The 24,821-nt window shown below is 48.9% G+C and overlaps 9 protein-coding genes and 4 non-coding genes across 13 annotated transcripts; 6 read left to right on the forward strand and 7 right to left on the reverse strand.

Moving 5' to 3' along the window:
• Nucleotides 1-1,128: 1,128 nt before the first annotated feature.
• UREG_02417 (acyl-CoA desaturase) lies at nucleotides 1,129-2,576 on the forward strand (the record flags this gene model as incomplete). Its single annotated transcript, XM_002542855.1, has 2 exons — nucleotides 1,129-1,384; nucleotides 1,441-2,576. 2 exons carry the CDS (start codon nucleotides 1,129-1,131, stop codon nucleotides 2,574-2,576), a joined length of 1,392 nt encoding a protein of 463 aa, XP_002542901.1.
• Nucleotides 2,577-4,202: 1,626 nt separating this feature from the next.
• UREG_08042 lies at nucleotides 4,203-4,274 on the reverse strand. The gene has a single exon. It is a non-coding gene; the product is annotated as a tRNA-Glu (tRNA).
• Nucleotides 4,275-4,370: 96 nt separating this feature from the next.
• Nucleotides 4,371-4,442, reverse strand: UREG_08029. The gene has a single exon. It is a non-coding gene; the product is annotated as a tRNA-Glu (tRNA).
• A 577-nt stretch (nucleotides 4,443-5,019) lies between these two features.
• UREG_07976 lies at nucleotides 5,020-5,091 on the forward strand. The gene has a single exon. It is a non-coding gene; the product is annotated as a tRNA-Glu (tRNA).
• A 504-nt stretch (nucleotides 5,092-5,595) lies between these two features.
• On the forward strand, nucleotides 5,596-6,243 carry UREG_02418 (uncharacterized protein; the record flags this gene model as incomplete). The annotated part of the gene is made up of 2 exons (XM_002542856.1): nucleotides 5,596-5,905; nucleotides 5,981-6,243. 2 exons carry the CDS (start codon nucleotides 5,596-5,598, stop codon nucleotides 6,241-6,243), a joined length of 573 nt encoding a protein of 190 aa, XP_002542902.1.
• Nucleotides 6,244-6,488: 245 nt separating this feature from the next.
• On the forward strand, nucleotides 6,489-6,560 carry UREG_08005. Its single transcript has one exon. It is a non-coding gene; the product is annotated as a tRNA-Glu (tRNA).
• A 523-nt stretch (nucleotides 6,561-7,083) lies between these two features.
• Nucleotides 7,084-9,344, forward strand: UREG_02419 (MepB protein; the record flags this gene model as incomplete). Its single annotated transcript, XM_002542857.1, has 3 exons — nucleotides 7,084-8,406; nucleotides 8,458-9,098; nucleotides 9,152-9,344. 3 exons carry the CDS (start codon nucleotides 7,084-7,086, stop codon nucleotides 9,342-9,344), a joined length of 2,157 nt encoding a protein of 718 aa, XP_002542903.1.
• A 657-nt stretch (nucleotides 9,345-10,001) lies between these two features.
• Nucleotides 10,002-10,199, reverse strand: UREG_02420 (uncharacterized protein; the record flags this gene model as incomplete). The annotated part of the gene is made up of 1 exon (XM_002542858.1): nucleotides 10,002-10,199. The coding sequence occupies one exon, from the start codon at nucleotides 10,197-10,199 to the stop codon at nucleotides 10,002-10,004; it is 198 nt and encodes a 65-aa protein (XP_002542904.1).
• A 687-nt stretch (nucleotides 10,200-10,886) lies between these two features.
• On the reverse strand, nucleotides 10,887-11,646 carry UREG_02421 (myosin regulatory light chain cdc4; the record flags this gene model as incomplete). Its single annotated transcript, XM_002542859.1, has 4 exons — nucleotides 10,887-10,915; nucleotides 10,975-11,067; nucleotides 11,134-11,274; nucleotides 11,379-11,646. The coding sequence occupies 4 exons, from the start codon at nucleotides 11,644-11,646 to the stop codon at nucleotides 10,887-10,889; spliced, it is 531 nt and encodes a 176-aa protein (XP_002542905.1).
• Nucleotides 11,647-12,924: 1,278 nt separating this feature from the next.
• On the forward strand, nucleotides 12,925-14,160 carry UREG_02422 (uncharacterized protein; the record flags this gene model as incomplete). The annotated part of the gene is made up of 5 exons (XM_002542860.1): nucleotides 12,925-13,058; nucleotides 13,121-13,407; nucleotides 13,493-13,570; nucleotides 13,632-13,750; nucleotides 13,807-14,160. 5 exons carry the CDS (start codon nucleotides 12,925-12,927, stop codon nucleotides 14,158-14,160), a joined length of 972 nt encoding a protein of 323 aa, XP_002542906.1.
• Nucleotides 14,161-14,927: 767 nt separating this feature from the next.
• On the reverse strand, nucleotides 14,928-15,499 carry UREG_02423 (uncharacterized protein; the record flags this gene model as incomplete). Its single annotated transcript, XM_002542861.1, has 2 exons — nucleotides 14,928-15,118; nucleotides 15,214-15,499. The coding sequence occupies 2 exons, from the start codon at nucleotides 15,497-15,499 to the stop codon at nucleotides 14,928-14,930; spliced, it is 477 nt and encodes a 158-aa protein (XP_002542907.1).
• A 1,407-nt stretch (nucleotides 15,500-16,906) lies between these two features.
• On the reverse strand, nucleotides 16,907-19,256 carry UREG_02424 (uncharacterized protein; the record flags this gene model as incomplete). Its single annotated transcript, XM_002542862.1, has 7 exons — nucleotides 16,907-17,099; nucleotides 17,166-17,491; nucleotides 17,549-17,670; nucleotides 17,728-18,284; nucleotides 18,343-18,673; nucleotides 18,723-18,855; nucleotides 18,939-19,256. The coding sequence occupies 7 exons, from the start codon at nucleotides 19,254-19,256 to the stop codon at nucleotides 16,907-16,909; spliced, it is 1,980 nt and encodes a 659-aa protein (XP_002542908.1).
• A 1,793-nt stretch (nucleotides 19,257-21,049) lies between these two features.
• UREG_02425 (uncharacterized protein) lies at nucleotides 21,050-24,173 on the reverse strand (the record flags this gene model as incomplete). The annotated part of the gene is made up of 2 exons (XM_002542863.1): nucleotides 21,050-23,940; nucleotides 24,044-24,173. 2 exons carry the CDS (start codon nucleotides 24,171-24,173, stop codon nucleotides 21,050-21,052), a joined length of 3,021 nt encoding a protein of 1,006 aa, XP_002542909.1.
• Nucleotides 24,174-24,821: the final 648 nt, after the last annotated feature.

Below are 24,821 nucleotides of genomic sequence, written 5' to 3' on the forward strand. Positions count from 1 at the left end.
CTCGGCGGATGGCTCGCCAACAGCCCTAAAGGTCCGCCGTATTCGTTCTTGGCACATCCGGGCTTCCGATGCAAGGGCACAGCCAATCAGAGCCCGCGGATTGGGCGCAAGAAAAAGGAAGTCGCCGGCTGGGGTAAGCTTACTTGTCCGGGCAGGGGCCCCACGAGTCTAAATAGAGCCGGCCAATGAGAAGACAAGACAGGGTGGGGACTTGGAAATCCGTTGGGGGAAGCCTGAAGGGGAAAGGCGTCGATGTTTTCAGTGTGAGAGCGCCGTCGTGGAGAGGCTCTGGCTGAATCGATAATAGTTATTCAGGAATAGGATGGTTTGCGAAGCTGAGCTGGCAGGCGATCTTCGGTTGGTTCTTTGTTGCTTTCGAGGGGAGTGGTTTGGAAGGAGGGAGCGACATGCTTTGTATGCTGGATTGTGCCAGAAAAAGTTGTTGGGGAGCGCTGTCATGACATGGTATTGTATGTACAGAACCGGCGAAATCGAAGCGCGGTGCAGGACAGCGTCCACGATTGATCTCCAGCACTACAATTTCCCAGTGCTGCCTTGAATTCTCCGTCAAGACTTGGTCCAAAGACCATTGAAATATGCAGAATCATTTGAGACAGTCTTGCAGGGAAAGTCAGCAGTGTTGCCTCTTCTGTTGATGGGAGCCAAAATTACCGGGAACTAGTAACCATCAACTTGTTCTCTCCCAACAAGAACCAACTTGTGGTACCGCAGTCACTCCGGCGAACTCTGCGCGGCATCGATCCCTGCCATCCACCAGCCGAGCGGAAAAAAAAAGGCCAGAAAGAAGCAAAAAGAAGAGAGTGACACCACTTTTTCCTTTGCTTCTCCATCTCCTCCTTGACATGTGCCTCCCGTCAACCGCAACGCCAACAGGTTGAGTTCAGGTTTCAACAAAAACTGTGGGCCTCGCTGTGGCCAACATCCAACTCGCTGTTCCATTTATCTCGCCCGCTGCTTCTGCTTGATCTTCTTTTCCTCCCTCTCTTCTATCCCTTCCATCAGTCTTCCTTGCACCTTGGTCTCTTTGACAGCTCCTTCTCACCCGGACCTCAACCCACGGACAAACCAAAGACCCCTCCGAGTGCATCGACACACCGAACCGTCACCATGGCTTCTCAAGAAGCCGTGGCTGTAGAGTCCTCCAAGGCTCCCTCGACCGGAAATGACAACAAGAAGCTTCATATCACAGATACCCCGGTCACACTGTCCACCTGGCACAAGCATGTCAACTGGTTAAACGTGATTCTGATCTTGATGGTTCCCTTGTATGGTTGCGTTCAGGCATATTGGATTCCCCTTCAGATCAAAACCGCCATCTGGGCTGTTCTCTATTATTATATGACCGGTATTGGTATCACGGCCGGTATGTCTCCCTTCAACGCTCTTTTTGCTCTGGATCCGACTAACTCACTATCCCAGGTTACCATCGCCTCTGGGCTCACTGTTCCTATTCTGCAACGCTCCCTTTGAGAATCTATTTGGCTGCCGTCGGTGGGGGTGCCGTCCAGGGCTCAGTCAGATGGTGGGCTCGCGATCACCGTGCTCACCACCGTTATACCGATACCGACAAGGACCCATACTCGGTTCGCAAGGGCCTCTTGTACTCCCACCTTGGCTGGATGGTGATGAAACAGAACCCAAAGCGTATCGGCCGCACTGATATCACTGATCTCAATGAGGATCCAGTCGTTGTCTGGCAGCACAGGAACTACCTCAAGGTCGTCCTCACCATGGGTTTGATCTTTCCCACCATTGTCAGTGGCCTCGGCTGGGGAGACTGGTGGGGTGGTTTCATCTATGCTGGCATCCTGCGAGTCTTTTTTGTCCAGCAAGCCACCTTCTGCGTCAATTCCCTGGCCCATTATTTGGGAGAACAGCCTTTTGATGACCGCAACTCTCCTCGAGACCATGTTCTGACTGCCTTGATCACCATGGGTGAAGGCTATCACAATTTCCATCACGAGTTCCCCTCTGACTACCGTAACGCTATCGAATGGCACCAGTATGATCCTACCAAGTGGATCATTTGGGTATGGAAGCAAGTCGGCCTCGCATACGACTTGAAGCAATTCCGTGCCAATGAAATCGAGAAAGGCCGCATTCAACAATTGCAAAAGAAAATCGACCAAAGACGTGCTAACCTTGACTGGGGTGTTCCTCTCGAGCAGCTGCCCGTTATGGAATGGGATGAGTACGTCGAACAGGCTAAGAACGGCCGTGGTCTCATTGCTATTGCCGGAGTCGTCCATGACGTTACCAATTTCATCAAGGATCATCCAGGAGGCAAGGCCATGATCAACTCCGGCATTGGCAAAGACGCAACCGCCATGTTCAATGGCGGTATCTACAACCACTCCAATGCCGCTCACAACCTCCTGTCGACGATGCGTGTTGGTGTTATTCGGGGCGGTTGCGAAGTCGAGATTTGGAAGCGATCCCAGCGAGAAAATAAGGACATCGAGTCCGCCCGTGATGCCTATGGCCAGAGAATCATCCGGGCCGGCGAACAGGTGACCAAACTCCCTGAACCAGTACCAAGCGCCGGCGCTGCATAATCGGTTTCCATTCCTCGCACAATTCTTCTACCAACTCATTTTGATGTCTTTGACTCATTGTAATGGCGATACGAAACGGCCGTGCTGAGCGAAGGCTTATGTGCAACAATTTCTCTCTTCTCCGCATCCATTCACCTCTTTCGTCTCGTGACAAGCCTAATTTTCTCTACCTAAAAATACCTTTTGAAGCGAACCCGATACTCTTAAAGGAAGGGTGGATAGTTGTTGTGTTTCCTCTTTAAAAAAAATTGCCTTTAACGATGTATCCCTACTTGTATTGTGCTTCCTGTTCCACATTTCTCTACCTTTGCGTTTGGCGTTCTGGTTTTTGGTCGGATGGACCGGGTCATATTTCTGTCGAGGGTTTGTTAGATTGGTTCTAATTGTATGCAGTACGTCAACTACCACAGTTTGATATTTTTAAAAAGGTGTTGAAACACTTTACTTAGCATAAGAGGAAAAGCAGATTCTTTTGGTTCAGGTTGGAAGGAGATCAAACATCTATTATGCATGACCCACACGACGTCCCGCCTCAACATGTTATTAGTCAACGGTTAAATGCCAAGCCTGCTCCCAAGCTCGGATTATTATCCCAACCTCCGTCAACGACAGGCCTATTTACATTTACTCACTTGAAGCATCAAATTGCTTTCCTTTTTAACATGCAGCAAATCATCAAGATGAACAGATTTGCTGGAATCAAAAGGCCACTGGAGACCATATGAGAAACATTCCAGTAGTCAGATATTCATCGAATTATTATCAGTGAGAGGAGTCATTCTGATATACCAAAAGTGCACCCAGGTCACTCCTTTCAGTGAAATCTTGTCAACAGAATGCCTGAGAGTCTGGAGGGCATGAACCCAAAGGCCAGCAATATCTATTGTGAATATACTCGGCGCGAGGGAGGGTTAAAAGCCCAAACCCCCCGCGTTTTCGTCAAGCTTACGAAAGGTTACGAAAGATTACACCGGCAGATACCCTCGAACCGGGTTCCATCATCAACTCGATGGATACAGAATGTTCTCTGCCTAATCCCGAACATATATTTGGGATAGATCGTCTATTGTTTTAGCCGGACCATGAACTCAACCTTTACAAGCCGCAAAGAGGGTCGCAATTTGCTTCTTTTATTCTACAAACCGTTTGATACATTTCAATGAATACTATCTACGTTCTACAACGGAATATAGGGATTGCCTGCCCGTTTCATTAGGCGAACCTGAAAAATTCCTGCGGGGAACGATGGTACAGAATGCTGTTGCATATCAAGAGTTGCATCAGCTTCACCGGCATGCCCTGACACACTACGGCGTGTTCCTCCCTCGCCAAGCTATGCGTGCTACGGAATAATCTCTGATCAGTCGAGTTTTGATTTAGGGCCCATAGTATAAGCCGGGACGGAAACATATCGTACTCACACTACGCAGAGTGGACAGACAGGAAGGATACTCAAAGTTGTATGCACAAATTCTAGAGAATGTTCTTAGCGGTATGATTCATAGACCTCTAGTGGAGACTGGAGTCTTTGTGAATTATGTTTCCCAATAAAAATAGTAAGTCTCAAAATGACATACATATCCCGTCAGGCCACTTGCTGGGTATGCAAAAACATAGTTGAAGTTACTCCCTAGCTGGGAATCGAACCCAGGGCTGCTGTGTGAGAGACAGCGATGTTAGCCACTACACCACTAAGGACTTGATAGAGCGCTTGAGTTTTGGCCCTATATCTGGTAAATTAAAATGGCGAAAGCAAAAAGGTATCCACCAGGGACAAAAAGTAAATTCACTTCGCTCCCTAGCTGGGAATCGAACCCAGGGCTGCTGTGTGAAAGACAGCGATGTTAACCACTACACCACTAAGGATTACTGTAGAGACCGAATTGGCTGTAGGATCTAATGTAAAAAGGCGGCTTTGGCATGGGTGTGCGGCGTGCCCCGTCGAAAACTGAGTAAAGACCCCATCTATCCAGGAAGTCAACCAAACAACCTTTCCGAAACCTGCAATACATAGCACAAAATCAATCAATCAATCATTGTGCAGCCTCTGCTCGACTCTTGACTTGGTAGCCGTCCATACTCCGCACATCGAGTCATGAGCTAACTGACTCTAGAATAGCCAGCTAAACGTTCTTGTGAGACGGATCTCCAAACTCGAGCTCAAGGAGACCTTGTTTGATTAAGCTATGACTAGTCCTTCAATCATACAAGTTGATCTTTTAAAAGGGACAACTTCATTGACCGTCAGGCTTTCGAATGGTCGTTGACTCGTTGCCCAAGTCTGATCTCGATTTGCTTCTGTTTGTGTGTGTCGATATCACAGCAGCTGAGTGCTTCCGAATTGATGGGTGAGGGCGGCGGCAACGATATCCCCAGATCTTCGCTTATCCCGGTCCGTGCCTTTTATCTCATTAATCACAATAGAAGTCAGCCTTCCATCCAGTCCTTAGTGGTGTAGTGGCTAACATCGCTGTCTCTCACACAGCAGCCCTGGGTTCGATTCCCAGCTAGGGAGTAACTAATAATTTTTTTGTTTCTTTTCTTCCTCCTCCTCCTCGCCTTGGCTCAGGGAAACATGACCTCCTAAACGAGTACTCCATCCGGAGTAACTAGTTGTCGACTGACCAAACGCCCTTCAAATCACAACTCACCGTCCCCTCTCCGCTGCCCTTCAACAACAAAATCACCTTTCCGAACACGAGCCCTTCGACGCACGGCCAGTGAGACCATACAGAAACGAGGAAAATGTTTTAGATGCTGTTCCTTGGCGCGCCACTTCTTCAATGGAGATTCGATCATGGCTGATCGTCTTGGACGAAAATAGCTCCATGTCTCAGTTTCCGGGAGGCGGAACGGTGAGATGACTTCAACGGCTTGCCATTGTTCAGCTCGCCGTTGAGCGGAAGTCTGACCAACGGAGGGATATAAAAGAGCAAAGGATGTCCGGGTACCAGAGGGGATTGTGTCACTCAAAACATCCTACTCCGTACTACTGAAGCCTTCCTTCCGCTCTTCAAAAATGCGTTTCTCTACCATCCTGCTCGGCGCTCTGGCCGCCGTCACTGCTTCCGCTACACCCACCTCGTGCCCTCCACCCAAGCCTAACAAGGAATTCGGCGTCGTCGCCATCCACGCCGGCAGCGGTGTCCACAACCAGGCTTTCAATGCTGCCTTGAGGAGCCTGTTCGCCGGCCTACCTGACCAGAACGCTCAGTGCAAACGGTCCAACGAGAAATTCGCCACTTTTTACCTAAAAGACGGCGCGCTCTTCTTATACACACCCAAGTCCGCTGAGAAGCAGCAGATATTTGTCGACCGGTCTGGCATGGGTATGGGATCTTTTCTTATGTCACGACTTCTCGGTAGCTTCATCCATCTAAAGTACTAATCTCTCAATGTAATAGGTATGGGTAAAATCGGCTACCTTACTGGTGATGAGGGAAAGCCCCGGTATGCCGAACTCACTGGGTGGTCGATCAACGGGGACAACCACCTTCAGTTCGCTGGAAGCGACTTGGTTGCATGCCCAAACAGTCTCAACGGGTCGTGGAGCATCTGGGCTTCTGGGTTCAAGACCCCGGGTCATAACCAGAACTGCATCGACATTGCATCGCGCGTGGAGTATACGAAGGATCCTAATCCTTGCGTGTACTCGCGATCTCCGTAGTATTTTGGATTGTGGAGGAAAGCCTTATTATTCTAGAGGGAGTTTTATCGCAAATTGCTTGTCTATATACCTAATATACAATGGAAATATAATAATCCTACGGATCCACTGTCCGGACAGATCTAGTTTGGCAATATTAAATACTTTTGTGTACTCCGTAATATTGTTCGGAAGGTCAGAAAGTTGGGCCCTCAAGAACTGCTTGCTGCTTTGACTATTCACATGTGCCTTGGCATGATAACAAATCCTTAGTGGTGTAGTGGCTAACATCGCTGTCTCTCACACAGCAGCCCTGGGTTCGATTCCCAGCTAGGGAGTTAAAAGGCATTTCTTTTTTGCTCCCTTTCACTTCAATCTTGCGTTTGATGTGCAGTTTCATTGCTCAGTTTGCTCCTCCGGAATGTTGGCAAAGCGAGCCCGTTATCGATTTACCAAGTGTAAGACATCGTCCAACCCTAGTCAGTTTATCTAAAGTTGAATCTGTCCTTTTGCCGACTGAACTACGTAGTTAATTCTGAATTTTCACATCAAGTCTGTAAATTCATAAAAATAAGCTTGCCTTTGGCTTGACGCATAGTCACCACTTTCTTTGCTACCCAAAATCGACAGGAAGAACCAACCAAACTGGCGCGCATCACCCGCTGCACCTGCTCCGTCTTCTGGCTCGCTCTGCCCCTCTTCCTCGGAATCGCCCTCATCCTGGCTGCCTCACTTCTCCTCCCCGCCCCCAGGCTCCTACTCGGCCAATTCCGACCAAGGCCAACAGCTTTAAAAGCGTCATTTCAATCTTTGATTCCAACCGCAGTATCTACCAGTCGACACCCTCTCACGACAGCAGCCATGGCCCCGTCACATCTGCGAACCCCGCCCCAGGCGCCCCCATTGTTCACAGGAACACCGTCGTCCATCCTCGCCGACACCAAACGGCTCATTGAGCAATCTCGAAAGGTGCAAGATGCCGTAGCCAAGAGCGTTGAACTCGAAGCAGCCACGTTTGACAAAGTTGTGTTGCCGCTGGCGGAAGATGAGAATACCATGGCGTTGGAATCGCACATCTTGGGCTTTTATCAGTCTGTTTCGACTGATGTGGGGCTTCGTGATGCGTCGACTGAGGCTGAAAGATTGATGAATGACTTTGCCATTGAGACAGCTATGCGTGAGGATTTGTTCAAGTTGACTGATGCGGTGTTGAAGAAGGGTGAGAAGCTGGACCCGGAGTCGCAGAAGTTGCTGGAGAAGGAGCACAAGGACTATATCCGAAATGGGCTGGGATTGCCTGCTGGGCCGAAGAGAGATCGATTCAAGGAAATCAAGAAGAGGTTGAGTCAGATCGCCCTTGAATTCCAAAAAAATTTGAATGAAGAGAGAGGTGGTGTGTGGTTGACGAAGGAGGAGCTGCATGGGGTGCCGGAGGATGTGGTTTCAGGGCTGAAGAAGGGCGAGGGAGAGAATGAAGGGAAGCTGTTCTTGACGTTCAAATACCCCGATCTATTCCCGTTGACAAAGTACGCTACGAATGCCGATGTGAGGAAACGTGTCATGATTGCGAACGAAAACAAGTGCAACCAGAATGTTCCTCTGTTTAGAGAGGCCGTCATCCTTCGCGACGAAGCCGCACGGCTGCTTGGGTACCCAAACCATGCTACCTTCCGTGTCGAGGACAAGATGGCGAAAACACCGGAGACGGTTGATAAATTCTTGGGTGATCTTCGTGCCAGGCTAAAGGATGGAGGCCTTAAGGAAATTGCAAAGCTGAAGGAGCTCAAGGCAAATGACTTGAAATCCCGGAATCCAAGCCAAGAAAGTGATGGGCATTATTTTCTATGGGACCATCGCTTTTACGATCGCATGATGCTGGAAAAGGACTACCAATTAGACCACCAACTGATTGCAGAGTTTTTCCCATTGCATACCACTATCCGTGGGATGTTGAAGATTTTTGAGGAACTCTTTGGCCTTGTTTTCGTGCAAATTGAGGGAGAAGAACGAAGCAAGCTTTCAACGACTGGCAAGGGAGATGACATCGTTTGGCATGAGGATGTTCAGGTTTTCAGCGTTTGGGACGATGAGGGCGAGGGCAATGGCTTTGTCGGTTACTTGTATCTCGACTTGTTCCCAAGAGACGGCAAATATGGACATGCAGCCAATTTTAATTTGCAACCGGTATGCATCTTTCTTTTCGATAATAACGTACCCAACTAACACTATGGTTAGGGATTCATCGCCAGAGATGGAAAACGCCGATATCCAGCGACTGCCTTGGTGTGCAACTTTTCTAAACCCACACCTAAGAAGCCTAGCTTGCTCAAGCACGATGAAGTGGTGACACTCTTCCACGAGCTGGGCCATGGTATTCATGATCTCGTGGCGAAGACAGTTTATGCCCGTTTCCATGGAACGAACACTGTCCGTGACTTTGTGGAAGCACCTAGTCAAATGCTGGAAAACTGGTGCTGGACGCCCTCGCAATTGAAATCGTTGAGCAAGCATTTCTCCTATCTCTCACCTGAGTATCTAGAAGCTTGGAAAGATCAGGCAGGCGATAAACCACGACCTTCAGAGCAGATATCTGATGAACTCATCGCAAATCTTATCAAGACTAAACATGTCAACGATGCTTTGTTCAACTTGCGACAGCTTCACTTTGGTATCTTTGATATGACTGTGCATGAGCCTGCAGACCATGATGCTATCCAAAAACTAAATATCACGGAGAAGTATAACACTCTTCGCAAAGAGATTACGAGTCTTGAAGGACCTGAGGCGCTTGGCCTTGGTTATGACTGGGGACACGGTCAGGCAACCTTTGGCCATCTCATTGGAGGATACGACGCTGGATATTATGGCTATCTTAGGTATGATAACCCCATATTTTGTGGGAAGAACGGATGCTAACCTCCGATTCCAGCTCCCAAGTGTACTCGGCGGACATGTTTTACAGTGTGTTCAAGAAGAACCCGATGGATGGGAAGGAAGGGCGGAGATACCGGCATGTTGTTCTTGAGAAGGGAGGCAGCCAAGAGGAGATGGAAACATTGAAGCAGTTCCTCGGCCGCGAACCTCAGCCAGATGCATTCTACAAGGAGCTAGGCTTAGCTTAAGTGGAGAGGTTCATTGCCAGCAGATAGTGCGACATGCCCATTATTGCTGCCAAATATGCACTAGTTATATATGTAACTATCAATACTACTGGGCTGACATATCCCAACAAGGGGCCCTCACCCTCACCCTCAAGGTAGAAGCCGCCAGAGTAGACTTTCACGTGATCTAGCGTTGGCACCACGCTCTTATCGATAAGAGCTCTCATCTTTGCTGACGACGGGGAGGTTACTGAGCTGCGGTCTATGTGCATATTGTCTATAACAATGACATCCTCACTACTTAAGAAATCTGAGTCGCCTAACCTCCCCGGACCTAACCGTCCGGTATCCCCGATCGCACAAGCCGATCAAGATGAACCCTTAGCGACGGAGCCGGCCCGCAAACGAAAGCCAATCCGCACCTACCACTGCGCATTCTGCAGCCACCTCCTCCTCGGCAGCACGCGTGATATTCTCTCCCTACCGCGCCGAAAAGAGCCAGCACTCGACCGTGCCGTGATCATTCCCTTGCCAGCCCCTCGCGCCTCCTCGCCAGCTTCCGAAGAATCTGAACCCGAATCCGAAGGCCCCTCGTCCGGCGCCGAGGGAGAAAAGGACGAAGAGGAGGAAAGAAGACCAGAGAAGCATGTGCGATCCGGTAACAACGACTCGATATCGTCAAAGTCGCGAAAAAGGAGAAACGAGCGGGTGCCCAAGCGGAGCCGCGAGGACCAGGAGTATACCATCTTGCTCTCGACCACGGCGCGGGATCGGCAGCCGCTTGTGGTGCGGCGGGCGGATGGGTTTGAGAAGCGGTGGCTGGTGCGCTGTGGGCGGTGTAGGGTTGTGGTGGGGTATCATCTTGATGATATCCATTTCTCAACTGGGGAGAAGCAGGGGGTTGGGGAAGGCCGGGGAGAGGGCGAAGGGCCGAGAGCGGCTTACTTGCTTCCGGGTGCAGTGGTTCAGACGGGGGAAATGGGCGCGAGTGAAGTTGTTGTGGAAAAGGAGGAGTGGGGAGGGTGGGATAAGTTGTCCAGTACAATGGAGGGCTAGGTTGGTTGGGCCATAATATCCGTACCCGGATATTGGATTGGACCTGAAGCCGCGTTGGCGTTTATAGCAGGTTTTATTGTGACTGTGTTGCGATCATTCTGGGGTTGAATGGGGTTTCGCACCATGTACCATTTACCGCAAACAATGCTTGCCAAAATATACAAAGTAACCATAGGGAGTAAAAAGCGTTGCTTTGCAATGTCAATGTATGTATGTACGAGGATCATTTAATGTCAATTCCCGTTACTTTGTCCCCATAATACCAGCACCTGCCATACACCAGCCGCCGTCAAAAGTAAAAAGCATATCAATGACAAGAAGTAGCCCCCTAAGATACCACAGAATTATCCCTCCAAGTCAAGACCAGACGCTGATTTGAGTTGCGTTGTTGGTTTCTCAAGCAAGGTGATAAAAGTATAGGAAGCCGAAAAACACCCATCAAATTAAGAAAACCTATTGTGTCATAGCCCGTAAAAAGGTCATTCAATTCGAAACGCAAGCGTGTACTTAGTTGGCAAGGATCGTGCGGACAAGTTCTAATCAAAGCGTCATCAGAAAAGTGCTCCTAAAGCAAGATAATGCTGACATCGCATACCAGTGTAATTGATCTCTCCGGAGCTAGTGTCAACGGCCTTGAGGAGCTCATCAACTTCTTCATCGGTCATTTTCTCGCCAAGGTTTGTAAGAACTAGGAGCAAACCAAGGCAGTTAGCAGTCCGCGACCACCAAACAATAAGAGAAGGTCAAATCTCACTGTAGCGTAACTGTCCGACTCCAATAAAGCCAGTCATATCTTTATCGAAAACTTGAAAACCGCGACAATACTCTTCTGGCTCGCCGGGATCACGGAATCCACCAGGGCGGTTAAGAACCTTTTGAAAGGCGTCGAAGTCAACTAATCCAAGGAACATCATCCACATCAGTAAACATTGCTCCAAAAGCCACCGTTTCTCTACATAATTCTCTCCACGCCAAAGTGTATCAGGCCCAAGGACTTACAATCACCACCCATTCCCTTCTCCAACTCTCTGATCTCAGCAAGTGTGGGGTTCTGGCCGCACGCGCGGAGCAGATCGCCGAGCGATTCGAGAGCAACACGACCGGTGCCGCGCTTGTCGAACAGAGAGAAAGCTTCTTTGTAGTTCGTGGAGGCCTGTTCATCGTAGTCTTGTTCAGCTTCAGGCTCCGGAGCAGCTTGCCTGCGATGGGTGTCCGGACGGGTAGGGGCAGTCTGCGCGCGAGCACCAAGGGGCTTTGAGGGGCTCATGATTGCGGGCTGAATTTGGAAATAGAAAGAGGTAGATGATCGGGCTTGGAGATGGAGATGATGATGAAAGTGATGGGGCGGGGAGAGAGAGAGAGAGAGAGAGAGAGAGAGATGCGTGTGAACTGCGTGAGTTTGTTTGCTGTCGCCGGGACTTCAATGTCTCTCGTGGTGATGAACAGAGTCACGTAGCAGGCATCCTGTTTCCGCGGCGATGATACAGCACGTAAATAGCACTGCTCTGGCAGTCTTCATGCTTTCTCTCTTCTTGCGGCCAACCATGGATGCAACCGCGGGCCAGTGTCCCTGGGGCTGGCTTTGCCACAACTCTGCTGACTGGAAAGTAAAAACAGTACGCACCATGTTTGGATGAGGAATTGCTGATTCTTTTGGATTGTTTTTGGATGCTGCAGATGTTTTGCAGGATATAGGGAGGAAGGGAGGTTGCTCAAACTGATTCCAGTGTTTTTGAGGGCATCAAACCAGAGATGTGAGAGGGAGCTCGCCGTCAACACCACTCCCCCTCAAAAACACCTAGGCCCGGACTGGCTTGGTTGCCATGGGAAACAGAACTTCCATACTCACTTGCGAATATCTTCAGCAGATTTTTGATTTTCACTTACTATTACTGAATCTTGAAATATTTCTTACTCATAAGAAATGAAATACTCAGCAGAGAAGATGAGCAGAGTTATTGTTATGATTTTATTCTCAATACTGATCTATCCGTTCGATCCCACGTTCAATTTGCTAATTTGATTTCAGATTCAATTTGCTAGGGACTTGATTCTGGAATTCCATACCCTGCTTAGTTCCATCAAGAGCTAGCCAGTACAGAAGCTAGAGCCACCTACATGAGAAGAGACGAGACGTGAGACCCTCTGGTTTCCAGCTGAGAAGGCAACTCTCACAAAATCATTCGTCTCATCGACAAATTCCTCGAAAGGATTATTGAAAATATCAACAGATGGCTTGCGTTTTGTTGAAAGTATCCACGTTAGGAGGACTCCCTGGCCCTCACTTGGTGTGAGGCTCTGATCCGCCCATCTTTGATGTCCATCGACCAAGTTATACAGAATCCAAATTCATAGTCAGGATTACGGGCCAAGATCAGGAGATGGAAAGGTCCTCTTCGTGGTGGCCGTTTAGTCACCCACCAGTGTTCCTGGCCTCTAGCCTCCTTGCGGTAATATCCAGAAACCCACAACTTACAAGTCGTTCACCACAAAGAGAAAGATACCCAAGTTTATATCGTAACCAGTTCAGCAGCTACTCATGACTATGACGCGTCCAATCTACGACCTGATGCTGAGAGGACAGCAGGTCCTGATAGCCGGCCAGAGAGCTTCATATCTGGTGGATCGCGCGATCAAGAGCAACGTTTTCGAGGGCCACATTCAAGGCACTTCGACTCCGTGAGCTAGCACAGCATAACGCCTCATTGATTGCTGGCAAAACTAACTGAGTGACATGAAAGCGTCATGATAAAAACAGAGGACCTCCCCATTTTATATAAGCGGGAGGTGGGTGCGTATCAGTTCAACTGCATCCGAAACTCGCCTGTCATAAGATCATTGCACGAAGCCGTCGATAATGGTACAGACAAATGCCTGGTATTTGAGTGGATGGACAGTGATTTGTGGTCATTGCGGCATCAACGAAGAGCTCCCAGCAACGCGCTTCTAAAAGTAGTCGCAAAATCGGTTCTGCAAGCTCTGACGGCTTTTGCGGACATGGATGGACAGGGCATTGCCGTCCATACAGGTACGAGTGTCTCCTTGTCCTTGAGCTGAAATGGTCGGATTGTTCTGTATGATATTCAGTATAAGCTGACTAACGCGTTTTCTAGACATCAACCCAAACAACATCCTGGTCTCCAGCGCTGATTCGGCCTCACCAATTGTGAAGCTCGCTGACTTGGGCGGTTGTAAGCAGCATTTACGTCCCTGCAACTACTATGTCCTTGCTGTCTGACTCAGTATTGGTAGTGATCCGGAGCGGAAGATGCTTCGACGAACGTATCCAAGGTCTCGCTATACGCGCACCTGAAGTCTGGATGGGGAAGCCAGTAACTCCCGCGTGTGATGTATGGTCTGTGGGCGTTAGCGTAAGTCCACACCCCCCATCCCCCCTCACAGCTTGGAGTTTACTAATGGCCCCAAGCTGGCTCATTTTCTCGCGACCAAGACATTGTTTGGACCATCAGGACTCACCTTTCAGATTTCATCAAAATCTCCTGAGACGTTGAAAGCAGCGTGGAGCATCGGAAACCTCTTCCAGCTTGTTGGACTTTTCCCCTGGGACAAGGATTCTCAGTACGCGGAGGAGTTTGAGCTTGCGAAGTCTCTTGTTACTGGGGGTCTCGTTGGTACAAAGTCGTTGGAAGACGAGCTTTCAGTCATGAAGGTCCCGAAGGATTGCATCAAGTTCATTTGTCATCTCCTGACTTGGGATCCTGATGAACGACCGACGGCTGAGCAAGCGCTTAGACATCCGTGGCTTCAGGATGTCGCTTAAAGAGTTATTGGATTCTTCTAGTGTTCCCAATCTTCCCTGACAAACTGATATCGCCAAGGAATGGGGGCGAATCAACCCACAGGACGGCACGGACCGCACCCCATCAAATATTTGAGTGGGCTTTGGCGCTTGTTAATCATCAAGCCTCCTTTGCCTTTCTGTCATCCCAACAATCAATGAGTTCAAGGGAGGTGCTTCAGACTGATCTAGAGCCTGGCCCCTCAGAGTATGGGCCCGAGCATACATGTTGGAATTATTTCCTGAAGCTGAAGGATCAGTTGTACCCTGTCTTGCCATGTCTAAATGATTATGCGCCGCATATTATAAATATTTTAATAACATGAAATATAAATTGCATGGAATCCTTCCAGGACAAGATCTCCTGGCTCTCTGCATTGTTATCTTCAATTACACATAAAAGCCTTCTGCTTCTAATCTCGACAATCTAATTCTCTACTCGATACACCCAAGGAGCAACCATTATGGCCCATGCTTTTTCTTCAACCGCTCGGCCCTTGCGAGATGCTGGCTTTATCAGGATGCCGCTCGTGGCCTCTTCTATCGTTCTTCTTGCCTTGATGGCTTATGTGACTGGGTCTTGAATTCAAAATCAGATACTAGTATTTCCACATCACTTGGGTTTTTCTTTTCACCTTCTGATCCCTCACTGAATAAACCAAGTCATAGGTTCTCAAGAGATCCGGGATGGCGCCTCAGATTTGTGATTTAATTAGGTAGAAGGCTGAACCAAGGCCGGCATTTCCTTCTCATGAATGCGCACGAATCCATTCATCTTGCACAAGTTCCTTCGCAGAGCTTCGCTTGCCCGGCTCCCACTGCACCATTTTCCGCATCAGGCACAGAAACTTCTCCCTGTCCTCCTGTTGTTCCTTGAGAGTAGTTTCTCTCTCTTCGAGTGGAACTGGATCTTGCAAAGGAATTCCGGCACGAAATTCGCCTAAATAAGTTAGACAGAACGCAGAAGAGTTGAGAAGGGTGGAAAGGGATGTAAGTAGCAATGAAAAGTGGAGGGGAGAAAAGTAGGTTGCCTACCTTCCTCTGAAAAGAACTTGCTCGCCAGCCTGCCCTGAGCAAGGAGGTTAGGCGGCGGTGACCCAAGAAGACCAATCATCTCAGCTAGATGTGCTCTACTTCGGTAGGTCTGGAGTTCCGGATCATGTCCGGTAAACAGAAACTCGCCTTCGAACATATCCCACGCCACACAGCCTGCGTTCCAGATATCAACGCTGTATGACCATGGAATCTCGAGGATCACCTCTGGCGCTCGATAGAAGTTTGGTTGAATATCTTCCAAATGCTCATCAACATCTCCAGGCATGGCTGAGCCCAAATCGCATAACACGGGGGGGGGCAAAGTTCTTTGGCATTGTGAGTTGGCGGGACTCGTAGATGATGCGACCATCATCTAGTTCTTTCCGTGGACAGGGTGTTTGAAGCTCGCTTTCCTCAAAATGCGTGAAAACCGAATCATCAGCAATGCCGAGCATGATGTTATCAGATTTGATGTCACCGTGGATGATCTTGCATTCGGAATGCAAATAGTCCAGTGCTAGTACGAGATACTTTAGTACACTTGCCATGACTGGAACAGGTAGCCTGTGAATTGGGTTGCGGCGAAGAAAGGTCAAGACGCTCTCCCATAGGGGAGGATGTACAAGACATCTGTGTTTATCCGTGGGCCCGGTCACATCAAAAGAGTCGAGAAGCATCCGCACAGCTTTGCGACCAGGATGAGATTTTGAGCCTCGCTCCAGGCGTTTGTACATATTGAGCTCGCCATCCAGTTGCTGGCCCATGGATGTAGATGTTATGAATATCTTGAGGGTAACATAATTGCAGCGGCTGAAGATGGTTTTAGTTCAGGTATTTAACACAATTGTATGGAGATCGGATCTTACTTCATGTCCCGCGCAAGCCACACAGTCGAAGTTGCTCCATATCCGAGTTTACCAACGACTTGGTATCTCTTATTGAAGACCTCCCCAATGCGAACGGGATAGTACCGCGCGGCGATGTAACCTGGGATCGTCTCTTCTTCGATTTTCTGAGCCAGTGGTATCCGGGGAAAGTTCGAATTTGAAAAGCTAAGAGGCTTCCATCGTCCGAACCGGGGAAGGAAACGTAAAAGCGAGGGAAGCATCGATATAAATGCAGTAAAATCAAATATGACACGGCTGATACAGATTCAAAGAGGTGATGGCGTTGGATTTGATGTCGGTGATGTACTAAGATTCAATGACCAGCAAGATTCTGATTTCTCAAGCATTCACAACAGCTTCTTTCTTCATCGGCTTCTGGTGTTCCTGTTTCCATTCTGCTAGGACATTTGGTTTCAGACTATCACTTCCAATAGCATGCTATGTTTCTGTGCTGTGCCGTAAGGTTCATAACAGTTGGATGGCAGTTGATAGGCAGCAATAGGTTGAATCACAATCACATACTGAACTCGTATGCATCTTCTAAAAGTAGTTCGGCCTTCGAACCACACTACTCACAAATAAGGTAGTAATATTGGAGTTGCTACACAATTCAGCAATCATTTATAACAATCATAGAGAGTCGAAGTCCTGTAGTTTGTGAGATTGGATGCGTGGACATGCATAGCTTACGCATCAAGCAAATCCGGAAGACCTTTTATTATTAAATATTAAATAAAATATTAGATCCGGAAGAGTAGGAGACCGAATTGGAATTATAAAGAAACCGAAAGCCGATTTTTCCAAAGTTAATGATGCGTAATATCGAAGAATAATGTATCAAGTAACCGATTAGAGAACATGTGCTGAGCGTCATTAACTGACCATCCCTGTTTCGTAGCAATTTGTTTGAAGATTGAAATGAACTTAGCAGTTTCTTCGTGGCAGCTCTTCTCTTTCAGATACTTTGGCCATGGCTGACCGTCAACTTGGAATGCTTCCCTGTAGAAAGTTGTCAATGACCGGCTTCAATGAATCGCTAGTGTCGTCCCATGGGTGAACACTTACCATTCCTTCGCAAAATGGGGACGAATGTTAAGCTTTTTGCCTTTCCAGTCCCTGAGTGTCATCCATTTGTCAATCATTTCCTGCGCAAAGCCGTGCCATTCGGCTTCCATGAATCGCGGAGTCAAAACCTCTATAGCACAAGTTCCTAACTTATTCCCGCGCTGTGGTGCCATTAAAACGTCACTGCTTCCCATGATGCGCATTTCAAGGGGCATCCGCAACGGGCATGTTTTGATTTCCTTGTATGTCAGAAGAATTGCCTGCCACCAGGCCTTTCGGACAATGGCAAAGTCGGGGACATTCGAGCCCGTTCCCAACTCGGGAAGCTACAACAGCAGTACCAGTTAAAAATAAGTATATGGCGGGATCTAAGATGAACTCACGGGTATTTCAACTTCGATATCTCGAACCCGAATGTTCTGGATACCACGTCGAAAATGAAGAGCGTTTGGAAGCCAGGTTTCAATCGTGATGTCAGTGGGCAATGCATCCATGCCCATCGTAGCTTTTCATGGCGTTAGTACAGCCTGGGTTTCCCATAACATGGTAAAGTATTACTCACAGATCAACTTTGTTGCATCCTCGGCTGACATCTTCCTGTCCCCCCGAAAGAATTCTTGTAACAACTCAAGCGAAAATGTTTCTTTCACTTGTTTCTTTATCTCATTCTCATCAGGATAATCCTTAACGGAAACCGGGTCTTTTATCTGAGACCATGTGTTGATCCAGATTTTGTCATGGAGTGGAAACCAGAACCACTCGGCGTAATATTCCTTCATCGCACGGTCCTCGAAATTTTTCACGAATGTCTTAATTTGGTCTGGCTTGTATTTGTCATATTTCTCTTTCAGCGCCTTCGGCAAATCTTTCACCATATCTTCTGGGGGTGGGATAGCTTCGATAACAGGCAGTTTCAAGGGTTTCATGGCAGCATAGCTCATCTTATCCAAAACAAGCGTAAGGTGAGTGACAACCCCTAGCAGCCCAAAGCATCCACTAGCAACAGAAAGAAACTCCTTTTGATCCTGTGTTATTTTCTGACACTTGCCGTTCACATCAACATATTCCACAGCATAAACAAGATCACTGAGTGTTTTTTGCTTAATGCCAGCGCCATGGCTAATCAAAGATGACTGTTAGCAACTCTTAAGTGAGAGGCAGAGTAAACCACTCTTACCAAATGGGAGCATTGCTTCCCCCAAGAGTAATCGCAACCATGATCACATTCAACGGCAAGGTTAGGAGCTTGTTCTCTAGACACCACCTTCGCAGGTCCTCATTGGTAGCAGAACAGCCTATGCGAACAAGAGCTTGGTTGGAAGAGATATGTGTGGTCGACTGAAGCACCTCAATCTTGTTTAGCTCAATCTTATAGTCTTTCCAGTGTCCTAGAGCCTCTTGATTTGCTTGGGCTCCCAGAATTGCTCTATCCAATCTAAGGAGTGAGATCAGAATGAACGGCTTATCCTCACTCTTGTCACGGCCAAAAATTGATGACCATGAATGCCCTAAGCATTCTATTAGCACTTAGACATACATTCTCACGGGTGCACATACGGTACCCAGAGACACGAAGACCGCATTTGAGGCTCTTTGCAAGGCCGACAATGGCTTGTACTCCAACGACTGTCTTGGGAATACAAGTATACAACGGGCCATTGAGGATATTCTGGCCCCAGTTGTAAAATACCTCATATTTGTAAGCCTATTCGAGTAGTTTTCCAGCTTTCAATTTAGCAAGTGATAGCAATTTGTTAACAGAAGGTGGCTCACCTCAACTCGATCTTTTTTCTCCTTATCATTGAAGATCTCCAGATCAATCGGAATGAGGTTCTCTATAGCGCCAGGTAATTTTTCTTTGTCTGCGTCTTTTGCAGGCTCATTGAAGTGATCAATTTGAGATTCTTCGGTATCGCCCGCTACAAACTTTTCCAGCAGTCGCTTCTGTCTCGGGGGATAACGGTTCAGGATTTCATTAAATAGCTCTTTGTCTGCTTCTTTAACACGTCTCATTGCCTCGCGGCGGGCTTGTTCATCTTGCATCACCTTGCTCCCATCAATGCGCCCATCCTCCAGTCCCAAGCCGACCATCTTGAGAGCCTTATGTATCTGCGATCAGATATATATCTAGAGAGGGCGGGAGAAGAGCGAGAGGGATCTCAACTTAATGTGCTTGTCAAGGGGGTTCCTTTTCAAGTCAATATATATGATCACCACTCCACTTTGAGCTGCAGTCCTCATAATCTTAAGCCTGCTCAGTAGGGTTGATAAACGGAGATAACCTTTATATATAGCCACCAGCAAAATGAAATCCGCCGTCAAAGATGATAAATACATCATAATACCCGCGCCCCGCGCCCACCCCGCGCGGGGTTTTGAAGAATACGGATATGATCTGTTTGGAAAAGGATTACCCCATGACAAGGATGGCACAGTCTTCCATTGAGGATCGGCTACTGTGGCGGGCTGAAATGTTCTAGAGGGGCGGCGATTTGGAAAAGAGTTCGAACTGCTGCGTCATATGTATGAAGAGGGAGAGAGTCGACCAGAACCAAATTAACACGAATCACACCACAGTTGCAAGATTCAAGCACATGTTGAGACTTTGGAGATGACATCAAAATCATTATATATTTTCCCTTTCAATCATAGCTTCCTTTTTGCCCGCAACAAGGAACTGAGATGGCCAGAATTCAAACACTGGTTGATATCTTGGAAACAGGCATTTTGATGCATGGGCAGCGAGTAGTATCAAGTGGTTGATCCTTTTTCATTGTCGAACAATGATGGCACCTTTTCCGCGAGCTTCCGAGAGGTTTTGTCCAGACCGTCCTCGCAGGGGGCCACACTTGACGAAATCGCAACATTGACTCATGAGTCTTCGCAGCGTTGTCTCACCGTTGCCATTCATCCTGAGGTGCTTCTCTCGGAAGCGATCTGCACCAGTGGCATTTCAAACTCATGCTGCGGGGTTTGCCGAGGGGGGTTCACCATGCATTGGGGGCTGGGCAGTTGGTATTCGAGTTGATCACTGCCTGAACACCCCCCTCGTCTTCAAAATTTGTATTGCAGCATTATCAGGTGTCGATGACTTCCTGGACCAATGATGCCAATGGGTTCCTGGTACTTTCAAGCAGACTCCTTATCACCCCGCGGACACAGACGGCTGCCTGCAGCTTCCATGGAATGCCTCTCCATCTCCGTGAGTTAATGTGGTTGCTGCTAATCAGTCCGTTGGCTCATTCAGCTCGCCACCTGAGCGAAGTCCCTTGCTGAAAGCCGCACTTCGTTCCCTGTAGGTCTGTGCGGCAAGTCTTGTAATGGTGGGCGAACATACTGCTCGTGGTATGTGTTAAGGATTTCGGTAGTTTATGTTATAAAGCTGCCGTAACTGAAGAATCATGATAGTTTGATAACAGGTGTTTGGGGTTGCTGGCCGTAGGTCCTCGGAAGGGTAGCTGCTGTGCTTTGGTAGTTTAAGCCGACGGTGTTCAGGGGCTCGCAACTACCTAATAGATGAATAACTAACTAGTGGTTATTGACTAAGTATGGGTCATGTGACCTTGGGGCTAACTGGATTACCTAACATGTGCTCTGTAGAGCTTGTGTAGCAACTGCAGAGCACTCATGCTCATTATTCTATATCAACATTTAAAAAACTAAAAGGTTGAAACTTAGTGTTGGTAGATTGTATTTCTTGCTATGAACCATCACATCAGCAAGATTGGATTCTGCTATTTCTCTTTTGTCTATTTTTTAAATGTGGATTGGCTGCTATGGGATGCTGTACCCAGACAATTCTGTACACGTAGACAGTATAAAGCTTTCTCGACAAGCCTACTCCGTAGATATCTAGATCCCAGGGTGGAAAGTGTGGTGTAAGTCTAGGAACGCCCCGTCCCATTTGCTGAGCCCCTTAGCTTCTCAATACAGCTCCCAAGCAAATTGGCAGCCTCGTTGAGGAGCTCCCAGCGCGTTTTCGAGAAGCTATCTCGAAGAACCATCAGAAGTCCCATGCATCGATTCCGATCACGAACCTTTCCCAGGTCATCAGGACTCTGTACGCTTCCAACGTTGTCCAGAAACGCGAGCATGTCCTCTCGTTGGCTTTCGGCGGAGGCTAGCTCGGGTACGGGCGGGGTAATTGGACCATCCAGCGCATACCCGTAGCACCACACAACAAGAGTGGCAAAGTATAAAACCCATGGACGGTTGAGGAGAAAGTCGTTGCGGGCGGAGTATTCTGTAGAGTTGATATAGGCAGAGTGGCTGCAGCGTGGTGATTGATCCCTGTCTGGTAGAAGTACTTGGCACAGGAACTTGAGAGCGTAAAACGTCGCATCTCGTGCTGGCGCTTTTGTGGCCCAGCGGTCGGTCATCTTTTCCCGTGCCGAGCTGAAATCTCTGGGAGTGATGCAGCGACCAAGGAGACGACTCGCACCGGCAAAAATCTGGCAGTCAACAATATCCACATGAGATGCCATATGAGCCAGATGATGCAACACCGTGCGCGATTCAAAGAAGACGTCACCGTTTAGAGTATGCGGATTCCTATGGAAAGGGTAGTTGGCCGGCCCAGACGCTATCAGTGCCTCATCGAAGTCTCGTCTCCAGTTGTCAAACGCACGAAGAAGCGCCGATCGCCATTTATCTCGTCCTCCCAAGGTGTGGGATACACCAAGGGAAGTGACTTGAAGGTCGCGTTGATTCATATGCCAACTTACGCTTAATAATCCTGCCATTATAATCGTCCGGCCGAATGAATTAGTGCGTACATTCTGTCCGTTGAGAGTCTTTTTTAAACTGTCTAGGAATAATGTCGGCTTGACCCCATTCGATGTCAAGCTCGACTGCACCCTTGCGACCTCAGCTGCGCTCGTTGCCGACCATAGCGCCTCATCACAAGGCAGCGGCAGTCGCAACTCATGCGCAACCATCTTAGCAGAATGACCAAACATCGTAGCATGGATGGTATCGAGGACAAATGCTGCGAATGCCACCCTGCGAGTAGCCTCGGCTTTTACCCATCGCGCCCAAGACTCTTCTCCTGGAGTTGTTTCTGAAGCGGAAGTTGTTCCAGAGACGGCCCTATGTCTATTTTGCCCGTCATCCGGCGGGCTGGGCGGAGAGTCCAATGCGGACCTACCGATGAGAGAGCTCCCACGTCGCATTAGTGTCAACGTCGTATCATGATGTATGTGTGCACGCTCGTGCAAGGCTCGCGTAGAGAACATTTTTTCATACGTCTCAAGGAGTAGTAAAGTTTGGAATACCCATAACCTGGCCGGCGGGCGGAAATCTGGGTCTCTGAATATCTCCCAGCGAAGATGCCAAGCTACAAAGTTCGAGAAGTCTGCTGCCGCTTCTGTAACTTCTTGTCCATGTTCGCTTTCCAACGTCGCTGCTCCAAGGGCCATGACTGCTAGGAGAAGTAAATTCGGTGCCTTGTTGGGGCTGAATGTTGGCCTGTGTAGGATTGGCAATTGATCATGGCAGTGATACCAGTATGAGCCCACGTAGGTTTGCATCATTCGCAAACTAAGAACGTGAGTTTCTGCTTCCAGGTTACCCTCCAGCAAAGCCTCTTTTCGGTTTTTCATGGCTGCCTGGTCACTTTCATTGAAATGTGTTTGAATAAGATCCAGAACTTCCGTTCGCTTCTCCTCAGAAATGATCGACTGGGGCGGACCTGTATCAAGTATGCTAGTGACGCTCATCGGGTGCTGTTGCTGCTGTATAACATTAGCGTAATAACCAGCAAACGCTGGATCTGCTGGGTAGTAATGGTGCTGTTGCTGCGCAACGAAGGGGTCCGAAAAATTCGAAAGCATTCCAGTCATGGACGAATAGCCCACCGACGAAGAATTCTGCTCATTGAACAACCACGCCGTGAAATCGTCGGTCATAGCAAAAGGAGAACGGTTCAATGTTTCTCCGCCAAAAACTGGAAGTGCGTACGGAGCCATGGAGTCGAGGTCAGACATTGCTGTGGCGGACACAGAACCAATTGTGGCCAGCCCATTAGATATGGCGTTTGCAAGCGAGGTGCTTGCTGTTGATCCGAGATGTGGATTTGAATAGCTATGGGGAGATAGAGGTGACACGTGGATACTTCGCTGCGGGATGTACCCATTGGATGGAGAATTGCCGTTTATTGTATTTGGGGGTGATAAATATGAGTTGCGATGAGAATTAGGTCCGGGAACAGATAAGTGGTGGAGCCCTACGTTAGCAGGAGCATGAGAAGCTCCAGACGAAACGTCCGGCGCAGTAAGCGATACATTCTGGTAAGTAGCGTTACTGTAGAGTCCGTATGACTGACGATGCGCCGGGTCGTACATTGTCAACGGCGGTCGCTGCGCTGGGGGGGCTGCGAAAACGCCGCCGGGATCTGCATGCTTTCGTTGCAGATTGGGGGTTGTGGAATACGCAACTTCGAGGGGAGCTGAGGACGAGGACGGAGTCGGATAGCTCGCTGTACCAGTGAAGGCAGGATTCGGCGTGCTGATGGGGGACTCTGAGAACTGAGGACTGGTTTTCCGTGGAGAGACTCCACTGTCTGTGGATACCGGAGTAGTAGCTGCACGGTCGGTGTCGCTAGGAGCAGGGGGAGCGGCCGCAACGACCCTCGCGGAGTGAGCAGCGAAGCTGTCGCGTTTCTGGAGCTGCGATCCATGCGTGTTGTGACGCTCTTGATGGCGGATACAGAGGTCTTGGCGGACGAAAGCGCGGGTGCAGTTGGGGAACTTGCATCGATATATGTGCTTGGGGTTGTCTAGATTCACGGAGTCACAGAGTCAGTAGTGGTATTTCGGCATGCTGGCCACCGGCAAAATGTGGTATTAGAGCGGAAAGAAAATCGTAGCTGGCGGTCGTACGATTCAACTGATGGCGATACAAATGCTCCGCTCGGGAGTAGCTCTTCCCGCAGCCTTCATGTTTGCAGTCAAACTTCTTATCAGAGTCCCCCTTCCTGCTCCTCTTGCGTTTCTTGGGCGATTCCGCCATGGTGCTCGGGGACTGGGATTCGGCGGATTGCGCGTGCGGTGGTTTCGGCTGGTCAGATTCCTGGGCCCAGCCTCGTCGCAGTCCTGCAACGGGAGCAGAGCTGATATCCGCCATTGGATCTCGCGGATCAGTTGAGGACAGCTTGGGGGAGGAGTGGAGGCTGTCGCAAGGATGTCACATTCTTCAGTACCCTGCACAGGAATCGACAGAGAACTCGGGTGGATTTCGACCGCATAGCACACTCGAGACGTCGCTGCGAAGGAGGGGTCGACCGTTGAGAGAGAGGTAGTTAAGCCACGAGCGGGTGGTCAACTGGGGTGGTTGGGTATCACAGCACAGTCAAATGATAATGCATGACGGCCATCGGACTGGCCGCAGAGGAGCTCGATGAAGATGGAGAGTAGATGGTGTCGAGAGGGAGGGATGCAGTGAGATTCCGCAACTTCTCCCAAACGCCTCTTGTGCAGCAACAGGCACGAGCGCAGGATACGAATCCCGTTCTGTCTGCCAGAGCCTGGGGTCAACGACCTGGCAAAACTAGCCGGCACATCGACACAATTAACTAGTTAATGGCTCGTCAATGCAGACCTCGATGGGTCTCGACAAGGCTCCATGATCCCCGTTGTCGGCATGCAGATGACATGACAG

Source organism: Uncinocarpus reesii, genomic scaffold (assembly GCF_000003515.1).
Source record: "Uncinocarpus reesii 1704 scaffold_1 genomic scaffold, whole genome shotgun sequence".
NCBI classification, from domain to species: domain Eukaryota; kingdom Fungi; phylum Ascomycota; class Eurotiomycetes; order Onygenales; family Onygenaceae; genus Uncinocarpus; species Uncinocarpus reesii.